At 44.6% G+C, this 22,726-nt stretch overlaps 1 protein-coding gene, 1 non-coding gene and 2 pseudogenes across 20 annotated transcripts in view; 2 read left to right on the forward strand and 2 right to left on the reverse strand.

Moving 5' to 3' along the window:
- Pnpla7 (patatin-like phospholipase domain containing 7) overlaps positions 1 to 22,726 on the forward strand; it is a 78,083-nt gene that overhangs the window by 7,793 nt on the left and 47,564 nt on the right. For 11 of the 19 annotated variants that reach the window (XR_001782552.2, XM_006498017.4, XM_006498020.4 and 8 more), the window contains 7 exons: positions 3,332 to 3,417; positions 11,496 to 11,624; positions 12,375 to 12,455; positions 13,445 to 13,568; positions 14,840 to 14,977; positions 18,833 to 18,933; positions 19,107 to 19,250. Coding sequence is in view for 17 of the 19 variants with exons in the window: in XM_006498017.4 (XP_006498080.1) it covers positions 3,332 to 3,417; positions 11,496 to 11,624; positions 12,375 to 12,455; positions 13,445 to 13,568; positions 14,840 to 14,977; positions 18,833 to 18,933; positions 19,107 to 19,250 (803 nt within the window). In the remaining 2 variants the exon portion in view is untranslated. Of the gene's footprint in view, positions 1 to 3,331; positions 3,418 to 11,495; positions 11,625 to 12,374; positions 12,456 to 13,444; positions 13,569 to 14,839; positions 14,978 to 18,832; positions 19,251 to 22,726 lie in introns of all 19 variants that reach the window. The other 8 variants (XR_001782553.2, XM_030250966.1, XM_017318029.2 and 5 more) reach the window with 2 other exon arrangements.
- On the forward strand, positions 2,165 to 2,717 carry Gm13370 (predicted gene 13370; annotated as a pseudogene).
- Gm13369 lies at positions 8,906 to 10,471 on the reverse strand (annotated as a pseudogene).
- Gm25518 lies at positions 22,370 to 22,476 on the reverse strand. Its single transcript, XR_003954260.1, has one exon. It is a non-coding gene; the product is annotated as a U6 spliceosomal RNA (small nuclear RNA).

Consider the following 22,726-nt stretch of genomic DNA (forward strand, 5'->3'; position numbering starts at 1 on the left):
CTGGCTGTTCTTCAAGAGGACCCTCCCAGCACCTACATGGCAGCTCACAACTGTCTGTAACACCTGTCCCACGGGATCCTACACCGTCACACAGATACACATGCAGTCAAATCACCAATGTACATTAAAAAAAAGTGTAAAAATTTAACCTTAGTTCTTTGGAAAAAATCAACGGTCTTATTCAGTGTTCGAACACAGCTGTTATTTTTATTTTAACAACACAATACACACACATACATACATTGAGACATTTTCATTCAATAGTCCAAGGACAACCTAGAACTCACTATGTAGCCCAGGCTGTCATTGAGTTCATGGCAATCCTCCTACCTTGGCCTCTTGAGTGCTGGGATTATAGTCCTGAGCCAACACACCTGACATATTATCTTTCTTTCTTTGTTTTTTTTTTTAATAAGATTTATTTATTTTTATATATGTGTGTACGTTGTCACTATCTTCATGCATACCCAAAGAGGGTATCTGATCCCATTACAGATGGTTGTGAGCCACTATCTGTTGGCTGGTGGGAATTGAACTCAGGACCTTTGGAAAAGCAGTCAGTGCTCTTAACCGCTGAGCTATCTCTCCAGCCCCTGACACATTATCCTTATCATTAGGCACATACAAGTCTCTCATTCAAAAATATTGTAATTTTTATTGATAATAACTAAATTTGGTTATAGTTTTCTACAGTGGCCTCATTTGTAGTCAGTTTAACTAATTAATTTAAGCTGTGTATTGGGAAGCTGTGGCTGGGTTTGGCAGGATTTTTTTCATTAGTCCTCTACTGTGCATGCAGGTGCATGAGTATATGTGGTAGGCTTCCCATTGCTGTTATAAAACATGACTAAAAGCAACTTGGGGAGGGAACGGTTTATTTCAGCTTATAGTTCCATATCACAGTCTGTCATCAAAGAAAGGCAGGACAGGAACTCAAGACAAAAACGTAGATGTAGGAACTGACAAGCTGTGCTGTGGTAAGCATGCTGCTTACTGCCTTTCCCCTCAGGGCTTGCTCAGCCTTCTGGGATTTTGTTTCTTTGTTTTGTTTTATTTTGTGTTTTTTATAGTACCTCAAACCACCTGCCCAGGGGTGACTGGTGGCTGTGAGCTGGACCCTCTCACATCAATCATCAATGAAGAAAATGCCCCACAGGCATTGCCCACAGGCAATCTGATGGGAGAATTTTTTTCTCAGTTGAGTCTCCTTCTTTCCAAGTGACTCTAGCTTGTATCAAGTTGGCATTTGGATAGCCAACACCATATTTGTGTGTTTATGTGGGTGCGTTGTTTCTCAGAGGCTACCTACCTTTTTCATTTTAGTTCACTTTGAGACAGTATCTCACTATGTAGTCCTGGCTGGCTTGGAACTCACTCTGTAGACCAGGCTGGTCTTGAGCTCACAGAGATCTGGCTGCCTCTGCCTCCCAAGTGCTGGCGTTAAATGCATGTGTCACAATGCCTGGCTACCTTGTTTTTTGGAACAGGGTTTCTGAAATCCCCAAGTGGGCCAGTCTGACTTGTCAGTGAGCACCACTCATCTGACTATTGTCCTGTCCCTAGCACTGGGTCACAGATGCACACCAACAGTCCAGATATTTAACATTTTCAATTACTATTCTCTGTGTGTGCCATGGTGTGCACATGTAAAGGCCAGAGAAAAGCTTTTAAAAATGTGTTCTCTTCTTTTACTGTGGGGCTCCAGGGGTCAGACGCACGCTGTCAGTCTTGCAGGACAGGACCTTTAACTGCTGAGTCATCTCACTGGGCCATACTTGACATTTGAGGGCATTTGGGGCTAGGGGTCTCACTATCTGTGACAATTCAATATTATGAAAATAAGCCGGGTGGTGGTGGTGGTGTCTGTGGCGCACGCCTTTAATCCCAGCACTTGGGAGGCAGAGGCAGGCAGATTTCTGAGTTCAAGGCCAGCCTGGTCTACATAGTGAGTTCCAGGACAGCCAGGGATACACAGAGAAACCCTGTCTCGAAAAACCAAAAAAAAAAAAAAAAAAAGAGGAAAAAAAAGAAAGAAAATAAAGGTTACTTTTAAAGAGACTAGAACTTGTTCTGGACCTCATATCCAGAGTTGATAATATACTGTGAGCTGATATAAGACAATACTGATACCCTGTTTGTTTAGCCTGCCTTTAAGAGAACAATGTTGGGCCGCCGCAGCCATCTTCCAGTAACTCGCCAAAATGACGAACACAAAGGGAAAGAGGAGAGGCACCCGGTACATGTTCTCTAGGCCTTTTAGGAAACATGGCGTTGTTCCTTTGGCCACATACATGCGAATCTACAAGAAGGGTGATATTGTAGACATCAAGGGAATGGGCACTGTTCAAAAAGGAATGCCCCATAAGTGCTACCACGGCAAAACCGGAAGAGTCTACAATGTCACCCAGCATGCCGTGGGCATCATTGTCAACAAGCAGGTTAAGGGCAAAATTCTGGCCAAGAGGATCAATGTGCGGATTGAGCACATCAAGCACTCAAAGAGCAGAGACAGCTTCCTGAAGCGGGTGAAGGAGAACGACCAGAAGAAAAAGGAAGCCAAAGAGAAGGGCACCTGGGTGCAGCTGAAGCGCCAGCCTGCGCCACCCAGAGAAGCACACTTTGTGAGGACTAACGGAAAAGAGCCTGAGCTGTTGGAGCCCATTCCATACGAATTCATGGCCTAATGTACACAAAGAAATAAAATACCAGCACCAGGAAAAAAAAAAAAAAAAAAGAGAACAATGTTAATAGCCACCCTTACTTGCCTTGGATTTCCCACGCATCAACTTTTACAAGCTAAGCTAATGTATAGCTGTAGTTTTACATTATTTATTCTTCCATACCCCTGACCCACAAATAATGCTTGAATGTATATATAAGTAAGTATCATGTGTTCAAGGCAACATGTAACCCTGGCTGGCTTGGAACTCACTATACAGACCAGGCAGGCCTGTAATTCTCAGAGATCTACCTGCCAAGTGCTGGGGTTAAAGGCCACCACCACCCAGCGTTTGGTATATAGGTATGTATTTTAATATTTATCATCTTCTTTCAAGCTTATGAAGTGAGCAAGTGATTGTGAGACCCTGAAGTGGGTGCTGGAACACAACTTCTGTATTCTGTAGAAGCTCAGCCAGTGCTCTACTGTTGAGCTATTTCTGTAGCCATGTTTATGGTGTCTCTTAATCCTGCTGACTCCAGCAAGGCTCGTGTGCTCTTCTCTGATGCCCGCTTTATATCAACTCAAAGATCAGATCTTGTATGCCACCTGTCCTGGGGGCCAGCTGGGCCTCTTTGCCCTGTACTGACACCTGTCAATCTGTTCTCTAAGCACAGGATGGCACCGAAGTGGTGGTCAAAGAGGTCCTGCCAGGGGACAGTGTCCACAGTCTCCTCAGCATTTTGGATGTGATCACCGTGAGTATCCCCCACTGTGTCCCTGCCATAGGTGCTCGGGCATCTCTAGCTAGCCCTCCAGGTCAGTGCTTCCTGTCTTGCTAGACCTCATATGAGTTCTGTTCTGTATCTATACAGGTGAGAGGGGCTGTCTAGGATGAGAAAGGCCCTCACTCTGTAGTTAAGGATATGTCTGTGGGAACAGCTTTGACATTGGGTTTAAGATAGAATATATTTAGTAGGGCTTTGGTGGTCCTTTCTATTTCCTCTTTGTCTGTCTGTCTGTCTGTCTGTCTTTCTCTGTCTGGTTCTAGGCTTGCCTCGAACTCTTGATTCTCCCATCTTTGCCTCCAGAGTCCTGGGATTACAAGTGTCTGCTACTGCCCCCAACATTCTTCACTCTTTCTTTCTTTTTTTTTTTTTAGATTTATTTATTTTATTTTATGAGTACACTGTAGCTGTCTTCAGATACACCAGAAGAGGCTATCAGATCCCATTACACATGGTTGTGAGCCACTATGTGGTTACTGGGAATTGAATTCAGGACCTTGGGAAGAGCTCTTAACCGCTGAGTCATCTCTCCAGCCCCATTCTTCACTCTTTGTGTCTTATTATATCTGTTCATATACAGACATGAACAGAACAATCACAAAAGCAGTATCTCTCTCATCTGCTGGGCTCAAAGGTATGGGCCTCTGTGCCTGGCTGGCTACCTCTCTTGTTGCTAATGACTGAAACACTTGACAGAAGCAATTAAGGAAGGCAGGGCTCTTTTCAGCTCAGCGATTAAAGGTGTGACCCATTGTGATGGAGAAGGAATGACAGCAGGGGTGTGAGACCATACCCCTGACAAAATGCTGCCACATTCAAGGTGGGGCTTCCCTCTAAATTAAAACCTTTCACAGGGCAGTGGTGGTCTTTAATCCCAGCACTTCAGAGGCAGAGGAAGGCGGATTTCTTCCAGGCCAGCCTGGTCTACACAGAGAAACCAAAAACCAAACCAAACCAAACAAACAAAAACAAAAACAACCCAAATGTTTATAGAAACATTCTCTTATATACATGGAGGAGTGTGTTTTGATGGTGATTCCAAATCTAGCCAAGTTCACTATGAAGGTTAACCGTCACACCTCTTTTCTAGATTGTGTTATGCAGAAAAGCTAAGTAGAGCTTTATGTGGGGGTATTCAGACCTGCTGAACCTAGGAGCCCAAGACATTGTACAGGATTACATGAAGAGCCTCAGTGGGACCCACTGATCCATGATCCATAGTTGCCTACATGCAAATATGCTGGGGTATCTTTTGTGTCTACACTGCTGCCTATCAGGCAAAGACTGCTTAGTCTTGTTTGGTGGCCTAGAGGTATGAATGGAACCTCTGTGTCTTACTGTGCCCCACTTGACCTGAGTTGGGGTTGTTGCTTGCCCAAGGAAAAAAGATGTCCATCTTTGAGTGTCTTTGAATTGCTTTCGAAAGACTGATGCTTGGCTGTGAGGAAGCTACTAACATGAGCTCATGTGTGCCTGGTGCTGGAGCTCACTCTGAGGATGCTCCAGATGTGTAGGACTTCAGTCTGTATGGGGTAGGTAGACCAGTTAGCCACTTGATATCTGCATCATTCCTCCATCCTGCTAGCTACCTTTTCTTTTAAGCAAAAAATTTTTATCTAACTATGGCATGGACCTTTCTTTGTACCTCTTTGATCCTGGTCTCGTGGTTTTTAAACTGAATGTCACTTATTCCAGCATATGATGAATATGCTGAGGAAGTAGGTTATGGCTGGGGCCAAGGCCAGGGTTTCTCCTGAATTGACTATCCCACTGTGTACACATCAGGCCCTTCCCAAGAGGAGGAGTCTATCTTCCAAGACTGGACAGGGTAGAAGGGGATGACCCTGGAGAGAAGATGACCACTATATTGTTATTACCTGGTCATTTTTCAGTCTCACAACATGTTTGTAGCTATTAAAATTAAATTAAATTTTTTTGATTTCTTGTTTTGTTTTTGTTTTTTGGACAGCCCTGGCTATCCTGGAACTCACTGGCCTCCAACTCACAGAGTTTTGTCTGCCTTTGTCTCCCAAGAGCTTGTATTAAAGGTATGCACCACACCTGAAAAGAGTTTAGAATTTTTACAAAATAGCATGTACAGACATTTTAGGATGCACTTGCTGTTTCATAAACGACAATCCTCTGTCTGCGCTGCAACCTTCCAACTCTCGGGTTCTTTTAACACGTGTGTTTTATATGTGTTCTGTCTTAGGCACACTGTCTTCTTTTCTGGAGAACGGAGAAGAAACCCTCTTGCCTGCCCATATTGCTCTCACTGCTTCTCCCATCCCCTTGTTTCTAACCACAGGGCTAAAACTAAGACTCCATACATGCCTTTCACAGCTGAGCCACAGAGTTTCCCAGGGAAACTGGTTGCTTGTCAGCTTTTGTTCTCTTGCAGTTAACACTACAGAGTCTGCCCTGGCCTGTGCTCCATGAGGAGCACTTTTCTCTGGGAAACCGTCCTACCTTCCCCATCCTGCCATCTCATGCTACCTGGAATTCCCTGTACTCTGCTGGAAGGATCTCCTATTTCCTCCTCATCATCATCCCCTTTCTCGTTTTGGTGGTGCAAACCCTCTGTTAGCTTCCTGAAGAAGGTGCAGGAGACACATATTTGTGAGATCTTACAAATATAGAACTAGTCTTCCTTATCTTTCTCTTAAACCTACTATTATATGTAATTTACTACATGCAATTTAACTGTAATTTGTGTGTGTGTGTGTGTGTGTGTGTGTGTGTATTTGCATGTATGTGTATGAGACTTAGCCTGGTTTTCTATTGTTTTCCATTGAAGAGCTATTTTTTTTCCCAAGGCAGGGTTGAGATCACATCAGTGGTGGCATGTCACAGGTTTGTGCTAGGTATTGACTCCGGTTGTCACAAGACACTCTGTTTGCTAAAAATCTCCTTCACTCAACTGGTAATTACATGGATTAAATATGAAAAGAAAGAAGGCACTTAAAAACTAGGAATGATAGCACACACCTGTAATCTCAGCAGTCTAGAGGCAGATGAGTCCTTGTGAGTTTGAAGCCAGCCTGGTCTACAGATGCCCGAGATGGGAGACAGAGGCAGGAAGAGAGGACAGAAGCTTGATGGCCAGCTAGTCTGGAGTAAACTGCACAGAAGCAGAAACAAGGCAAGATGTAATGAAAGAGCTGACCACACTCACGCACACAAACACACACGCACACACACATGCACACACACGCACGCACATGCACACACACACACACACACACACACACACACACGCACTGCACTGTGTGTGCTCTTGTGCTTGTATACACGCTCATACATTGAAAAAAAGACAAACATATGTTAATGGTCCAGATTGTCAACTGGGGAATCTATGCAGGAAACAGGACAGTAAACTGAAGGATTTTTCCTTCAGGAGTTGAGAGCCCTAGACATGGATGTCTATAGGCCTTTTGTATGTCTTTGTAGGATCTCGTGGGTAGATGAGGATGAAACTCAGGGTCTTCACATGCCAGACAAGGGCTCTACTGTAGAGACTTATCTCCACACATGCTAGGCAGGGCTCTACTGTAGAGATCTATCTCCAGACTCTGTTTTTTGAGACAATATTGCTCTAAATCCTTCTGCCTCTACTTCCTAAGTACTGAGATGACGGTGTCCACCATACCTGACTGAGATGACGGTGTCCACCATACCTAACTGGATTCCCCCCACCTCTCCAAGACAGGATTTCTCATGCCCAACTCTGGCTTTTGTCATAATCCATGGGATTATGATTATATCTCTTTAGAGAGCAGAGACATCAGAAACAAAAGACCCACCATTTCTGTCCAGAACTTCTTTAAATCTCAGGATAAGCCATAAGCAGCAGAGTAAAGGAAAGAGAATTAGATTAATATCCAGACTTCAGTCTAGATCTCAGCTTAGCTCTTGAGTGATATTTGGTAGCAGAGCAAGACGTGAGGCCTGAGGCTTTGGAAATGAAAGGATTAGAACCCACAGCGCACAAGCACATGGCATGGTGTGGACCCTATCCAGTTTGATATTCTAATACGACAGCTAACAACATATCCTTCTAGAGAAGACCTCCAAGGTCACTCACACCAGTAAGACAGTTATAATGTCCTAGGGACTCTGTGGGGAGGCATGACCAGACATCTTATTAGCTCAGATAGGGTACCAATCATGGACCAAAGTAAATATTCTACCCGTGTGGCTTATTGAACCATTGAGTTTATCTGGCTTATGTATAGGAGCATGGAGCACCCTTCTCTGACAAACAGCTGTACCATAGTTACTTTACTCCCTGTTGTGACACAGTCCTTGACAAGAAACAAGGTTTTTGTTTTGTTTTTTTTTTTCAAGTCAGGGTTTCTCTGTGTAGCCCTGGCTGTCCTGGAACTCACTTTGTAGACCAGGCTGTCCTTGAAATCAGAAATCCGCCTGCCTCTGCCTCCGGAGTGCTAGGATTAAAGGCGTGCGCCACCACCGCCCGGCTCCAATCAGGATTTAGGGATAGGGGATTTCCTTAAGAACATGCCTCTATTGTGCATTTATCCTGTTTCCATTGGTTGGGGTATTCAACTATGGCAGGGGACGTGCCTTGTCTAAAATTCATGTCTTAACTTGCCAGCCAGGGTGTCAGTTACACTTGTTCAGTTAGTTCCCATAGAGGTCTCGGGAACTTAAACTTTGCTCAACTCCTACTCAAAATGGAAGTCATATTCCAAATGGCCTCTTACATTGGTACAGGTGTCTTTCTCATCATGTTAGAGTCCATCCCAGGGGCAGCTTATAAAAGCAAACACCATAAAATCTTACACATAAGAGCAGGAAGTGCTAGATGGTTCTGTTCCAAGCTTATTGTAGCTAACTATACAAAGCAGTTCTAACTGACTTCTGTTGTGATTGGTTTCTAAGAACACCAAAGCGTGAACATAACAGAATCTACAATTTAGAACATGAGAAAGTTTCTTAGTAACAACACATGAGAAAGTTTCCTTATACCATTAGTAACAGCACAAAATGGCAAGTTAGACAGGGTTTCTCTGTGTAGCCCTGGCTGTCCTGGAACTTGCTCTGTAGACCAGACTGGTCTCAAACTCTTCCACCTGCCTCTGCCTCTGCCTCTTAAGTGCTGGGATTAAAGGCATTCACCACCACACCCAGTCTCTTCAGCCTTCCTTAATCTGCCATGAGGTATTTCATTTATTCAGGAACTTCTAAAGGTCTCTAAGCACTAGAGGCCACAACCCGCTGAACTCTGTAATTCTGACAGTAGTAAGTACTGTGAGGACACACTGTAGCAAGGAAGTCACACTCACTACTGGTGGGAATTCAAAGTGGTGCAGCCACTGTGGAAGATAATTTGGTGTGGGTTTTGTTTTTTGTTTGGTAGAAATTTTTTTTTTTTTTTTTTTTTTTGGTTTTTTGATTTTGGTAGAAAAATTTTTTTTCACAAATATGCTATTTTTTATTTCCCAATTCTAATTATCTAAAACACACATTGCAAACATACAAATATCTATTCTCTCCACATGTCAGCGCCCATTCATCATTGTTTTGGAAATGGGGAGAATAGATTCCCCTTAAACTGCAAGTCAGTAGGTGTTTCTTTACAGTTAACTTTAGCAAAATTCATACAAAATAGTAATTAACAATGATCTTCTTCACGTGTTAACTCACAAGGAAACACCTTCGAAACTGCATTTGGTTAAAGTTTCTGTACTAAAATGTAGAAAAACTGAACAACACAAATATTGAAAAGTTAAAAATTCCTTAATTTTTTATTCCTGGTACCATGACCACAATTTACAGGGCAATATACCTGATGTAATGAGAAGAAAAAGAAAAAGACAAAGCTACAACAGATAAAAGACCTCAGGAATGTACATCTAATTGACACTACATTGCATTAATCAATAGCTGCACTTTTTGCAAACTGTGGCTATGACAGTCCTGAACAAGAAGGGTTTCCTGTTTAAGCTGCAGTAACTTTTCTGACTATGGATCATCGTTCCTTCTGTGGCAGATTTTTACAGTTCCTCTAATGCATTTGGGACGACTGTCTCAAAGTAACCTGCAGCTTTCCTGACAACTCCTCGCTCTCTCTCCTGCTAAGAACTGTAGTCGTTTCTGTTTTATTTTAAAACCTTCTGCTACCATATCCACCACTTCCACCTCCAGACCCATAGCCATCACCATAGGGACTGCCTGAGCTTCTTCCACCAAAACTGCCCCCCTTCATGGGTCCATAATTTGATTGTTGCTGTCCACTATAATTTCCAAAATCATTATAGTTTCCACCACCACCATAGTTACTGCCACCAAAATTTCCTCCTTCATTGTAACCATCATATCCCCCTCCTCCACCACCATATCCACCACCTTAGTTTCCATATCCTGGTCCACCACCTCCATAACCTCCTCTACTACTGTAACCAGGACCACCACCATAGTTGCCACCATCACCTCCAAATCCATTATATCCACCATCACCATCTCTATAACTACCTCCGTTGCCACCACCTCCACCACCAAAGTTTCCTCCACGACCCATAAAGCTGCCAGATCCACCTCCACGACCTCTCTGTGATCCAGCAGACTGCATCTCTTGTTTAGAAAGGGCCTTGTTCACTTCACAATTATGCCCATCAATCATGTGGTATTTCTGAACAACAGTTTTGTCAACTGTGTCACGATCATCACAAGTTACAAAAGCAAATCCTCTCTTTTTCCCACTCTGCCTGTCTTCCATAACCTCTGGTTCAGTCTTGCCACACTTTTCAAAGCAGTCTCTCAGGTTATGTTCTTCCGTATCCTCTTTAATACCACCAACAAAAATTTTCTTCACCGTTAAATGGGTGCCAGGCTTTACAGAATCCTCCCTAGAAACAGCTCTCGTTGGTTCCACCACACGCCCATCACCCGTGTGTGGCCGAGCACACAGTGCAGCAGCCACCTCTTCAACACAAGAGTAGGTCACAAAACCAAAGCCTCTGGAACGTTTTGTGTGGGGATCGCTCATTACCACACAGTCTGTGAGTGTGCCCCATTTCTCAGAATGTTCTCTTAAGCTACCATCTGTGGTTTCAAAGCTCAGACCAGCAATGGACAGCTTCCTCAGCTGCTCAGAGCTCAGACCACCAATAAACAGCTTCCTCAGCTGCTCAGAGCTCAGACCAGCAATGGACAGCTTCCTCAACTGCTCTGCTTCCTGTGGATCATGGCTCTCCATTTTGAGACTGGACTCTTGGTAGAAATTTTGTTTGGCTTTGTTTTGATTTTTAGAGTTAAGGATGCAGATACTGTGTGACCTAGGGACCCCCCCCCCCCCGCCGATATTTAGCAAGAAATAGGAACATAGAAACCTATATGTGTTCATTATAGCATCTTTATGTTTGCTGTATTCTGGAAGCAACACAGCCCCTCCTTGGGAATACTGGAACATGCATGGTGGCTCTAGTGAGTGTATGACAACTCTTGCTGGCTATTTGATGGTAATGGTGTCTGCTGTCTGTGACCTTTTCAGAAAGCCTATACATGTGTTGGGTCTTTTGTATCCTTTTGGCAAGAGTTTATAGCCAGGGTTGGATGTTGAAGAGCCAGGCCTGTGACTCTCAGGGGAGAGCATGTAAAAGCATTACCCTGTAAACATGCGGGTCAGTAGGCCTCACCTGCAACTCCTGTCAGCCGAACCTTTGCTATGTTTTGTTTGTTTGTTTGTTTTTGTTTTGTTTTCGAGACAGGGTTTCTCTGTGTAGCCCTGGCTGTCCTGGAACTTACTCTGTAGACCAGACTGGCCTCGAACTCAGAAATCCGCCTGCCTCTGCCTCCCAAGTGCTGGGATTAAAGGTGTGCGCCACCAACGCCCGGCTCCTTCGCTATGTTTTGCTGTGACAAATTTTAGTTTTTATTAAAATTACCAGTGTCCATAGCATGCCTGGTAAGGTCACAGCTATGTGAGTAGAAGCCAGGCAGGGCCTCCAGAAGCCTCTATGGGTTGTGGAAATTCCCCAGGATCTTTCTGGGTCCTTCATGAAGGACTAACAGAGTCATTGTTACAGGGTCACACTGCACCATACAAAACAGTTTCTGCCCGTGCCGCTGTCTCGTCCACCGTGCTCTGGCTTCCTGCAGCAGCTTTTCAAGGAGTGTTTGAGAAATACCCTGAAACTCTGGTCAGGGTTGTGCAGGTAAGTCTCTTTTAGACTGGCTTTGTTGTGTGCCACGGGCATCTCAGGCACTGGAGCTGCACACTGGCATGGACCCCATGAGGACTGAACACAGTCAGCATCAGCATCGTGGGTGAGTCAGAGGATGCGGAACGGGCTTTGCTGGCAGGATTTACTGCTGCGCATGTGGATTCTACGGAGTACTATTTTTAAAAAATTGTAAAAAAGCTGAGTCCATGTTTCCAGCAAAGCTTGTTGGCCTTCTAGCCTAATGTAATGGTGAATTCCAGGTCCCACTGAGAGACCCTGTCATAAAACAAACATAGTGGCTGACTCCTAAGGAGCCATGTGCATGTGCATACATCTGTCTCTTGTTCACACACACACACACACATACACACACACACACACACACACACACACACACACACACACACACACACACACATATACATGTGCATACACACACAGTCACATTAATATGAAAAACTCTACAGATGCCTTTAGACCTCACATTCTCCCAAGAGAGATCTTTAAATTTCTTACTAAATATTTCATTTTAAGTTTAGATTTATAGAAAATTGAAAACACTACTTAATTCCTATGTGTCCCACATTGTTCCTCATGTTAGCCCCCTGCTCCACAAGTGGTTGTTGGGCCCTGAAAAGGGTGAGCTGTGGCCTGTGGCCTGTGCTGTGGGTCTCAGCAGGTAGTCCATGTGGCGCTGCTGGAGCCCAGCCGAGATGTCTTACACCTCAGTGTCTCTTGCAGATCATCATGGTCCGGCTGCAGCGGGTGACTTTCCTGGCTCTGCACAACTACCTGGGGCTGACTACAGAGCTCTTCAACCCTGTGAGTTCAGGCCTCTAGCATAGCCCACTGTCAGGATAATAGATCTCTCACCAGAGCACCTGACTGTGCCGGTCAGCACAGCCTGCAAATGGTCCTAGTTGTGGGACTAGACTTTGTGAAGTGGTGGTGGGCTGGCTTTATGTTCTTGTATTTGTACACTGGTGCACTGGCCGACTCTACAGACAGGATTTGGAGCTCGTAGTTGTCAAACGAGAGATTAGCCTGCTTTGTTGCCTGCCAGTATGTCCTTAAGGCCATAATTCTGGATGAATCTGGTCCCCCAGGTACTGAGACTGTGGGCTGGGTCATCAGTCCTTTCCACATGTCCCTCTTGCCTTGTCCTCTTGTCCTTGGCTCTGTCTGTGTCTGCCCTTGACTTAGCACTGAGCTGAGCTATTACTAAGCTATGACTTGGAAGGGTTGGGGCATTGCCAATGTGCCAAGGCCTTGAATCTCTGATTTTGTACCTCCTGGTAAAATTGCAGCCAGTCATAGCCTGTGAAATGGGGCAAAACTGGTTCTCATCTAGAAGGGCTTAGTAGGAGCAGAGCCAGTGGCTTCATTTACTGCTCTGTTCCGGTACCTAAAGCAAGAGCAGAGGAAGTTACTGTGAAACACACAAGTGAAGCCCCGACAGAACTCCTTCGAGTTGGTAAGAAGTGCTTGGTACCCGTGAGTACCTAGGATGGTTTCTCTAGTTTGGGTGATCTTTTAGAGTTTGTCATGCAAAGTTGCTGGCATTTTAGGGACTATTTTTTCATGTTACATGATTTCCCTGCTAAGAATGAGTTGAGGTTTCTGACTGCATGGGCTGTTACTGTGGCTGTATGAAGAGTTAGGCAGAACCTAAGAGAAGAACACATGGAACCTTAACCAGTTTGTCCTCTCTGAGCTGCCTGGATTCCGAGTGCTTGGCTTTTTCTGATAGCATGCTAATAAGGAACCCGGGGAATTCCTCGAGCAGATCTAATGTTCTTCTCATCCTCCAGGAGAGCCAGGCCATCCCTCTCTTGTCAGTAGCAAGTGTGGCTGGACGAGCCAAGAGACAGATGTCATATGGTCCAGAGGAGCAGCTTGAGAGGTCCCTACGGCCCTCGGAGTTCAGCAGCTCAGGTACTGCTCAGTTCCGAGCCTTCTCACTCCAAGGTCCAGGTCTCCTCACTTGTTCCTAGGGCTTATTACGTGGCCCCAGGTTTTTCTGACCTGAGGCTTCCTCACAGGCTCCTCCCATGGTTACAATTCTTACCTACCCTTAGTTCCCTTTATATATGCCCAGATTTCTTGGTCTAGGATTTTCTTATCCGTTCCTAGCCCCCTGAAGCTTCCCTCAGTCAACCTCCCATACCCTGAGCCATGTTGCACGTGTCCAAGAATCTCACCTCTGTCTTTTGGTACTTCTCAGCAAGTGGTTTGTTCCACAGTATGCTGTTCAGGAGAGCAAGTTCTCAATTTTATCTTCTGATCCACATTGCACCACTCCTAGTTCTTAAGAGCAAGGGGGATGAATTGCCCAGGCATACTTAAGCAACATATATCGCCTACGCTAGATTATTATCACAAAGCTAGTTTGAAAGTAGATATACCTTCAGTGTCTTAATAGTCCATAATAGTCTATGGATTCCAGGTGACTAAAAACAGTTTATGAGGTGAAGTGAAGCAACCTACGGTATGAGGTAGACTGCAACTGTCCATTGGGTCCTGTCTAAGACAAGGCTTTGGGCTTGAGTGACCTTGAAACACATCCCTGGTTGATCTGGTTTTCCCCAGAAATGTACTTTAAAATAGATGTCATTTAAATCTATTTCCTGAGTAGTGCTTTTCTCTCTGAAATTTTGGTCAGCTTAAGGGATGGAACCTCGAGTCTTGTCCTCTTGAAGACAGTTGGTTGAGGGCAGCTCTCCAGTGTTGTCTTCACAGAGATTGGAGTGAGGAGGTCTGTAGATCTCTTTGGAAGCAGACAGTAGCACACAGTGTCCAATGTGGTAGGCTAGGCCGGGGTGCTATGAAGCTCAGATGGAACATTCAAACCAAGTTTTGTCACACATGTGCTAATGGTCATCTCTACAGAGGAAGGCCATGGAAAAGGGGGCAACTGGCAGGTTCCTCTGCTTCAGAACATATGGGTGATTGGAGGGGTAGTCAGTTCAGGAGTCCCATAGAGAACAATGGCCAAGAGGGAGGCAAGGTTGGAGGGCCAGCCTGAGGCTAACATTCTTTGGTTACTCCCCTGGCAAGTGCTAATAGTAAGATTGCTTGAAGTCCCTGTATGAGGGTAAGTTATCTGCAGGTTCACAGGGTACTTGGCCTTGGTCATATGCTGTTTGTGGGGACTCTGTTCTTTGGAACCAGACAGAGCTAGAGTAACTCGTTCCTATCTCCCCCAGATCATGGGAGCAGCTGTGTGACAGTCTCTGGGCCTCTGCTGAAGAGGAGCTGCTCAGTGCCTCTGCCTTCTAACCATGGGGAGGTGGATGAGCTCAGACAGTCCCAGGGAAGTGGCTCTAACACTTCTGCCTTCCAAGGTAAAGGTCTCCTATTGCTGCAGCTTGGCTCTAACAACAGGTTCTGTATGCCATTAGATGAGTTAAGGTGTCCTGTCCCCCAGTGTCAGCTTGTCCTGACCACAGAGGTATGTGTCTTGAACTTGGTACCATTTATGATGGGACAAGAGCCTGTGACTGAGGCACTCCTCTGCCTGAGCCTGAGTCATTGGGGGCAGTCTTGCTGCTTTGTATGTTCTAGTGAACTCTGCACCCGGCCTCCGTCTACCAGCCCTGTACGTGATCCCTCTTCTGCTAAGCCCTGGACCTACCATACCTATTCATGGGTAACTGGTGGCTTTATGACAGCCTGCTTCATGTAAAGGGTGTCAGATTTTCTCTTTTTCAACCTGCTTGATGGCCATTGTGTTCTGCCTGGTTTCTGGCGCATTTTTGTTTTTGTTTTTGTTTTGTTTTGAGGTCTTACAACGTACTTACATGCTGGCCTCAAACTCACAATCTCCTTGTCCCAGTCTCTTTAACCTCAATTGTTGCAAATATTTTCTCCTGTCTCCATCTATCAGAAACTCGGCCCAGGGCCTTTTCATTATCAGGACAACGTTCCTCTACTAAAAACATCATTTGCTGTGCTCAGGGACTCATGCTTCTAATCCCAGCACTTGCGAGGCTGAGGCAAGAGAATTGCCATGAGTTTAAGACCAACCTGGACCACAGAATAAGAGTATGTCCCCAAGGGCCTGGTGAGATGGCTCAGCGGGTAAAAGCTCCGACTGCTCTTCCAAAGTCCTGAGTTCAAATCCTAGCAACCACATGGTAGCTCACAACAGTCTGTAATGAGATCTGACGCCCTCTTCTGGAGTGTCTGAAGACAGCTACAGTGTACTTAGATATAATAATAAGTAAATCTTTAAAAAAAAAGAATCTGTCCCCCAAACCACATTTAGCTGGGTATAGTGGCATGTATCTTTAATGTCAACATACAGGAGACAGAGGCAGGGATCTCTGAATTCAAGGCCAGTCAGGTCTACATAGTGAAACCCTGTCTTGAAAGAAAGAAAGGTAGTCAGAAAAGAGGGAAAGTAGAAAGGGAGGAGAGAGAGAAAAAAGGAGGGAGGGAGAGAGGAAGGGAGGAAGGAAGGAAGGAAGAATAAGACAGAAAGGCAGGCAGGCAGGCAAACACTTCTTGCTCATATATGTATCCTAGATAGTTTTTGTTAGTTTCTATACTGAGGTCTTTCATTCCTCTGTTATTCATTTTTTTCAGCATAAAACAGTGAAATTTACCATGCATAACTCTATATGATAGTCTACTCAATATCATTAATGGAACAGTCTCTGGCTCTTTAAAAAAGTGCCACCTTCATTAGGTATCATGTTCTGAATCTGTTAGTTTTTCACGTTAGCTTTTGTTTTTTTTTTTTCATGAGATGGGGGTGGGGTCTCATTCTGTACCAAAGATAGCCAGTGGGTACCAGGAATCTGCCTGACTGTCTCCCAGCACTGGGATTACGCACATGTGCTATCACAGCTGTGCGCTTTTAGATGGCTGCTAGAGCTCTGAATTCAGGCCCTAATGTTTGCATAGCAAGTACTTTATCCATGTGTACACCTCCCAAGCTTCTTACAGCTGAGTTCCTTTGGTATGGAAAAGGTTATAGCACATATTTTCTCTCTCTCTCTCTCTCTCTCTCTCTCTCTCTCTCTCTCTCTCTCTCTCTCCTCTTCCCCTCCCTCCCTCCCTCCCTCCTTCTCTCTCTCCTCCTCTCCCCCTATTCCCCTCTCCCTCCCTCCCTCCCTCCCCCTCCCCCTCCCCTCCCTCCCTCCCTTCCCCCTCTCCCTCCTCCTCCTCCCCTCCAGTACCCCCCCTCCCTCAGCAGGTTCTTCTTGTGTAGCCCAGCTTGACCTTCTGACTCTAACCTCCTAACTTACTCAGGTTGCAGGTGTTGGTGGCCTGCCTGCCACCTGGACACATGCTGTCTGTCACACTGCATGTGGCTTCTCTCTGTGCTCTTTGCACCTTTCTCTGCTTCTGTCAGTACCCTGTGGCTCCCCAGCCTGGGCTCCTTTCCAATGAAACTTTCTAAAGTTTCTAAAACTGAGCACCGCTATTGCTGGCAGTCTCTGCAGATTAACACCAACCTCAGTGATTACTTACAGCTGCTCTCAAGATTAATTTTCATTTTATTTTTCAAAGTTATCTGTATGTATATGTATATGTGCAGTGTTGGTGTTGATGTTTGTGGAGGTCAGAGACATAAGGTCTGCCTGAACCTTGGGTTACAGGGAGCTGTGAGCCACCTAGTGTGGGTGCTAGGAACTGAACTGTATTCTGCAAGCACAGAGCAGCACTTGCTTGTAGTAGCAAACCATTTCCCCAGCTCCTAGAACTGTTTTAAATCAGTGAATACAGTCTTAAATTTTCCCTTCTGATTGAAAGACTATCTGGACAATCACTGGTCTCGCTCCTCAGGAGCCGTGAGGCAGAGTTTCTCACTGGGACGTCGGGGTTGCCAAGTTGGCAGACTGGCCAATGAGCGAGAGCCAAGGAGCTTCCTGTTTCTACCTTTCATTTGATCATTTATTTATTTAAAAGGACTTCTTGTTTGTTTATTTTTAATTTTTTCATATTTATTTTATTTATATACGTGTTTTGCCTGCATGTATAAATGTGCAGTGCATGTATGCCTGGTACCTGAAAAGGTCAGAAGAAGGTGTTGGGTCGCCGAAACTGGACTTGCAAACAGTTGTGAGATGCCATGTGAGTGCTGGGAATTGAACCCATGTCCCCCTCAAAGGCAGCAAGAGCCCTTTAAGCACTGAGCATCTCTCCAGCCCGTTTATTTTTGTCCTGTGTGTATGATTGTTATGACTGCATGTATGTGAGTGAGCTGCATGAGTGTCTAGCGCTCACAGAGCCAGAAGTGGCGGCTTGTTCCCTTGGAACAAGAACTACTGATTAGCCTATTCAGGCTAATGCCTGGCTTTTAATATGTGTGCTGGGTATAAATTCGTTCCTCATGCTTGTGTAGCAAGTAAGTACTGAATTGACTGAGTTACCTCCCTGTGCAAAGCTGTTTCTTTTAAAATTAAAACAATGTTTAAATTCCACACACAAATAATATACACACAAAATAAATAAATAAAATATGGTAAAACATTTTTAAAAGGCTACATTTGTTTGACTCTTTGTGCATGTAACTGTTTTTCTTTTTCTTTTTTTTGGGGGGGGGGAGGTTTCGAGACAGGGTTTCTCTGGGTAGCCCTGGCTGTCCTGGAACTCACTTTGTAGACCAGGCTGGCCTCGAACTCAGAAATCCACCTGCCTCTGCCTCCCAAGTGCTGGGATTAAAGGCATGTGCCACCACACCCGGCTTGTAACTGTTTTTCTTTCTGCTGTTTTGACTTACCATGACAGAACTTCACTAGAAGCTGACCACCAGATAGGCCTGGACTCCCAGCCTCTGAAACCATGAGCTAAACAGACATCTTTGCTTTTTAGCTTTTTGGCTTTTTGTTTTTTTGGGTTTTGTCTTGTTTTGTTTTGAGACAGGATTTCTTTGTATAGTCTGGCTGTCCTGGAACTAGATTTGTAGACCAGAGCAGCCATGAACTCACGAGATCCACCTGCCTCTGCCCCCCAAGTGCTGGGATTGAAGGTGTGCGTCTTTGGTTTTTGTAGTACCACCTTCAGATGTCCAAATACAAATGGACTAATGACATTTGAACAAAAATGTTAGCAATCCAACCTTGATGTCTAGAGATTTGAGTCTTGTCTACAAGTTTATGCTGTGAGATGCTTGCGCCGCTTGCCCTTTCTGTGCCCGTGCATACAGGCCAGCAGCTGAGCAGGAAACTGAGTCTTCTTTCTGTTTGTAGAAAGCCATGAGGGAGCCACCTCAGACCTGGGGATGGCATACAACCGTGCCAGGATTTTGCCACACTCTGATGAGCAACTTGGGAACTCTTTGGCCAGCAAGGTATATCCATCCATGTTCTCCTTCTTGTCCCCTGTGCTGTGTCTGTTGCCCTGTTTACTAGTGCTGTGGGTGTGGCCCAGGCTGACATCCCCAGCATCAGCAGTAGGTCATGGAGATGCACTTCTTTCCTCATCATACCTCTTTTGATGATGTGTATCTTTGTTCTTTCCAAGTCCAAGAAAAGTGTTGTCGCAGAGACCCCCTCTGCCATCTTCCACTACTCAGAAAATTTCAGGGATGAGACTGGGGCCTGTGGGAAGACAGATGCTATCTTCAGAGCTGCCACAAAGGACCTCCTTACCCTGATGAAGCTAGATGTAAGTGTGTGGGCTCAGAAAGGGGTAGTGACAACTCCTGATCCCCACTCAACCTGCTTCTTTCTTTCTCCCATTTTGGGTAACACATCCTTCTAATGCTTCCTGGGGTATCTGTGACCTGCACTATGGCCCTCTTCTTTATCCAGGCCTGCCAGTAGTGGGGATCCATATCTATAGGTGTAACCTTGGCCTAAATCAGTGCATCTGTGGGCTTTTACAATCACCTGGGCACTTGGAACTTCATCCTCCAACAAGGCCACACCTCCTAATCCCTCTCAAGTAGCAGCACTCTCTGATAACCAAGCTTTCAAATCTGTGAGCCAATGGCGGCCATTCAAATCACCACAATGTACAGAGGCTAAGAGAACAACTCTAGGTGTCATTCTCAGCAACACAGCCACCTCCTTCAAGGCAGGGATCTCTCTGACCTGAAGCCTGCCGGGTTGGCTGACCAGTGAACCTGAAGGACTGGGATGCTAAGTGTATACTGCCATGTGTCCAGCCTTTTTTTTTTTTTTTTTTTTTTTGGTTTTTCAAGACAGGGTTTCTCTGTGTAGCCCTGGCTGTCCTGGAACTCACTTTGTAGACCAGGCTGGCCTCGAACTCAGAAATCCGCCTGCCTCTGCCTCCCGAGTGCTGGGATTAAAGGCGTGCGCCACCACGCCCGGTGGTCCTTGTGCTTCTAAGGCAAGTGTTTTATTGACATAGCCATATTCCTAGCCCCATCTCATGCTTTTAAACAGTATGAAGAGTTTGTGCACAGGCTAGGAAAACACCTGTGTTCACCTTTATGAAGACCCACAAAACCAAATGTATTAGTTTCTTTTGTTGTGATAAAACATCATGGCCAAGACAAGTTATAGAAGGAAGAGTTTATTTGAGGCTCAGCAGGATAGAAGCCCATCACCATCATAGTGGGAAGCATAGCGACTGTCAGGCAAGCAGGATGCTGGAGCAGCCTCTGAGACCTCAAATCCTGATCCACAAACAGGAAGAAAAGAGGCATAATGGTGTGAGTCTTTTGAAATCTCAAAGCCTGCTCCTAGTGACAACCAATCCAACAAGGCTACATCTCTTAATCCTTCTGTTGTGAGTCAGGTTTAGGGATGGAGCCAAGAGCGAAGAGAAAGGGTGCCAGTGACTCAGAGGATCAGGTTATACTAGTGTTTATTTATAAACAACAATGAAACAAATAGAAAGTGAAATGGGATCTCATTCACACACTTACTTCCCTCACCTCCGGTCTGGCATATGCCTAGCCTGGCTCCGATGGCTGCACAAGCAAGGCAAGGCCCACACGGTTCCTACTGTGCTTCAGATCTCCACTGGAGCTTTGGTCCAGAGTTGGGGTGTCTGGAATCAGTGGGCTGGCTATGGGGATTAGGGGATGAGCCGGTCTCAACTTGGAAAGTCTCTGTCGGGTCCGGGGATCTGGGCCAGTTGTAGTTGCCAGATCGGGTTTTTTAAGTCTCTTTCAGCTCAGGCATTCAGCATTACTTTATCTGACACTGGGCCTTATTAACTTCATTCACACACTCCAGGCTTGGGTTCCATGGTAACATTTCATCCAGTCAAAATTAAGGCATTCACTTAGTCAGGGCATTTACCTTATCACATTTCACACACACACACACACCACACACACACACACACACACACCACACACACTGGGCTGGGTTACATTTGTCATTTCTTTTTGTTTTGTTTTGTTTTGTTTTGTTTTGTTTTAAAGATTTATTTATGTATGTGAGTACACTGTAGCTGTCTTCAGACACACCAGAAGAGGGCGTCAGATCTCATTGTAGATGGCTGAGCCACCATGTGGTTGCTGGGAATTGAACTCAGGACCTCTGGAAGAGCATGCAGCCAGTGCTCTTAACTGCTGAGCCATCTCTCCAGCCCCTACATGTATTCTTTATACTTTCCCAAACAGTTCCCCTGAATGGGGACCAAGTATGCACATATATAAGCCTAAACACAGATGCTTCAGTGATTTGAGTAATGGGGGACTGTCCAGGTATCAGCTGTCTCGTTAAGTTTTGGAAGCTATGTTTTATGCTTCCTATATATTCAGGTAGTATTTAATTTGTTCTTGGATTTCTGACAGGGTTGAAGACTAGTTATAGTCTCATAATCAAGTTAAGTTATTTATATTGAGGAAGATGATGTTGATTTGAAAGAATGGCTTTCAGATAATAATACAAGTTAAAACCAAAACATAGGGCTGGTGAGATGGCTCAGTGGGGCAAAGCACCCGACTGCTCTTCCGAAGGTCAGGAGTTCAAATCCCAGCAACCACACGGTGGCTCACAACCATCCATAACGAGATCTGACTCTCTCTTCTGGAGTGTCTCAGGACAGCTACAGTGTACTTACATATAATAAATAAATAAATAAATATTTAAAAAGAAAAGAAAAAAGAAAAAAAAAAACCAAAGGACAGCTACAGTGTACTTACATATAATAAATAAATAAATAAATAAATAAATATTTAAAAAGAAAAGAAAAAAGAAAAAAAAAAACCAAAACATAATTCGGGTATAGAATTGTAAGCTCATTAAGTTAAGATAAATGTTAGAGTAATCTATCTATCTATCTCTATCTATCTATCTATCTATCTATCTATCTATAATGCTATAGTAATAATATATATGGAATAATATATATAATTGATGGACTAGATATTAGTTATATATCATACTTTATAATTTACATAATTGTTACGGTTGTGCTCAATTTATATCTGAGAGAAAAGAGGCTTTTTTATTGGACAAAATGGGTGAGATGTTGAAGATTGAATTTATGCTTAAATGAGAATTCACATGTCCTCTACGGGGTTCCTGGCATCAGTTGGTTTTTCTGACTGCTCAGTAAAGAGCCAGCGGCCAATGGCTAGGCAGGGGGACAGAGGTGGGACTTTGAGGATTCCCAGAAAGGAAACGCAGGACAGGGAGAAGGAGACTCTCCAGGGCAGGAGGAAGGAAGAGGATGTAAACGTGACAGCTGTGGGAGATAGAGACCCAACGATGGAAGAATCAGGAGTATAAGTCAGCTTCAATTAAATGCTTTTATAAGAATTTCCACAGTCATGGCAGAGATAAAGTATAGATTTTTTTTATATATATATAGAATGCTTCACAAATTTGCGTGTCATCCTTGCGCAGGGGCCATGCTAATCTTCTCTGTATCTTTCCAATTTTAGTATATGTGCTGCCAAAGCGAGCACAAAGTATAGATTTTAGAAGGAAATAACTCAAGAATATTGGAGGGGAGTGTGCTAGTCACATGGAGGTTCAGCAGTGACCCAGTCATTGAGCTAGTTAAGGCATATTAAAATATAAAGGCAGTGTGTGTGTGTGTGTGTGTGTGTGTGTGTGTGTGTGTTTCCCTCCCAAGATCCAGAGCATCTGGGACAGATGGCGTGAAGTCTGAGACCACCCACCAGAAGTCAGAGCAGTTTAAAGACTTAATTCTAC

Source organism: Mus musculus, chromosome 2, assembly GCF_000001635.26.
Source record: "Mus musculus strain C57BL/6J chromosome 2, GRCm38.p6 C57BL/6J".
NCBI lineage: Eukaryota > Metazoa > Chordata > Mammalia > Rodentia > Muridae > Mus > Mus musculus.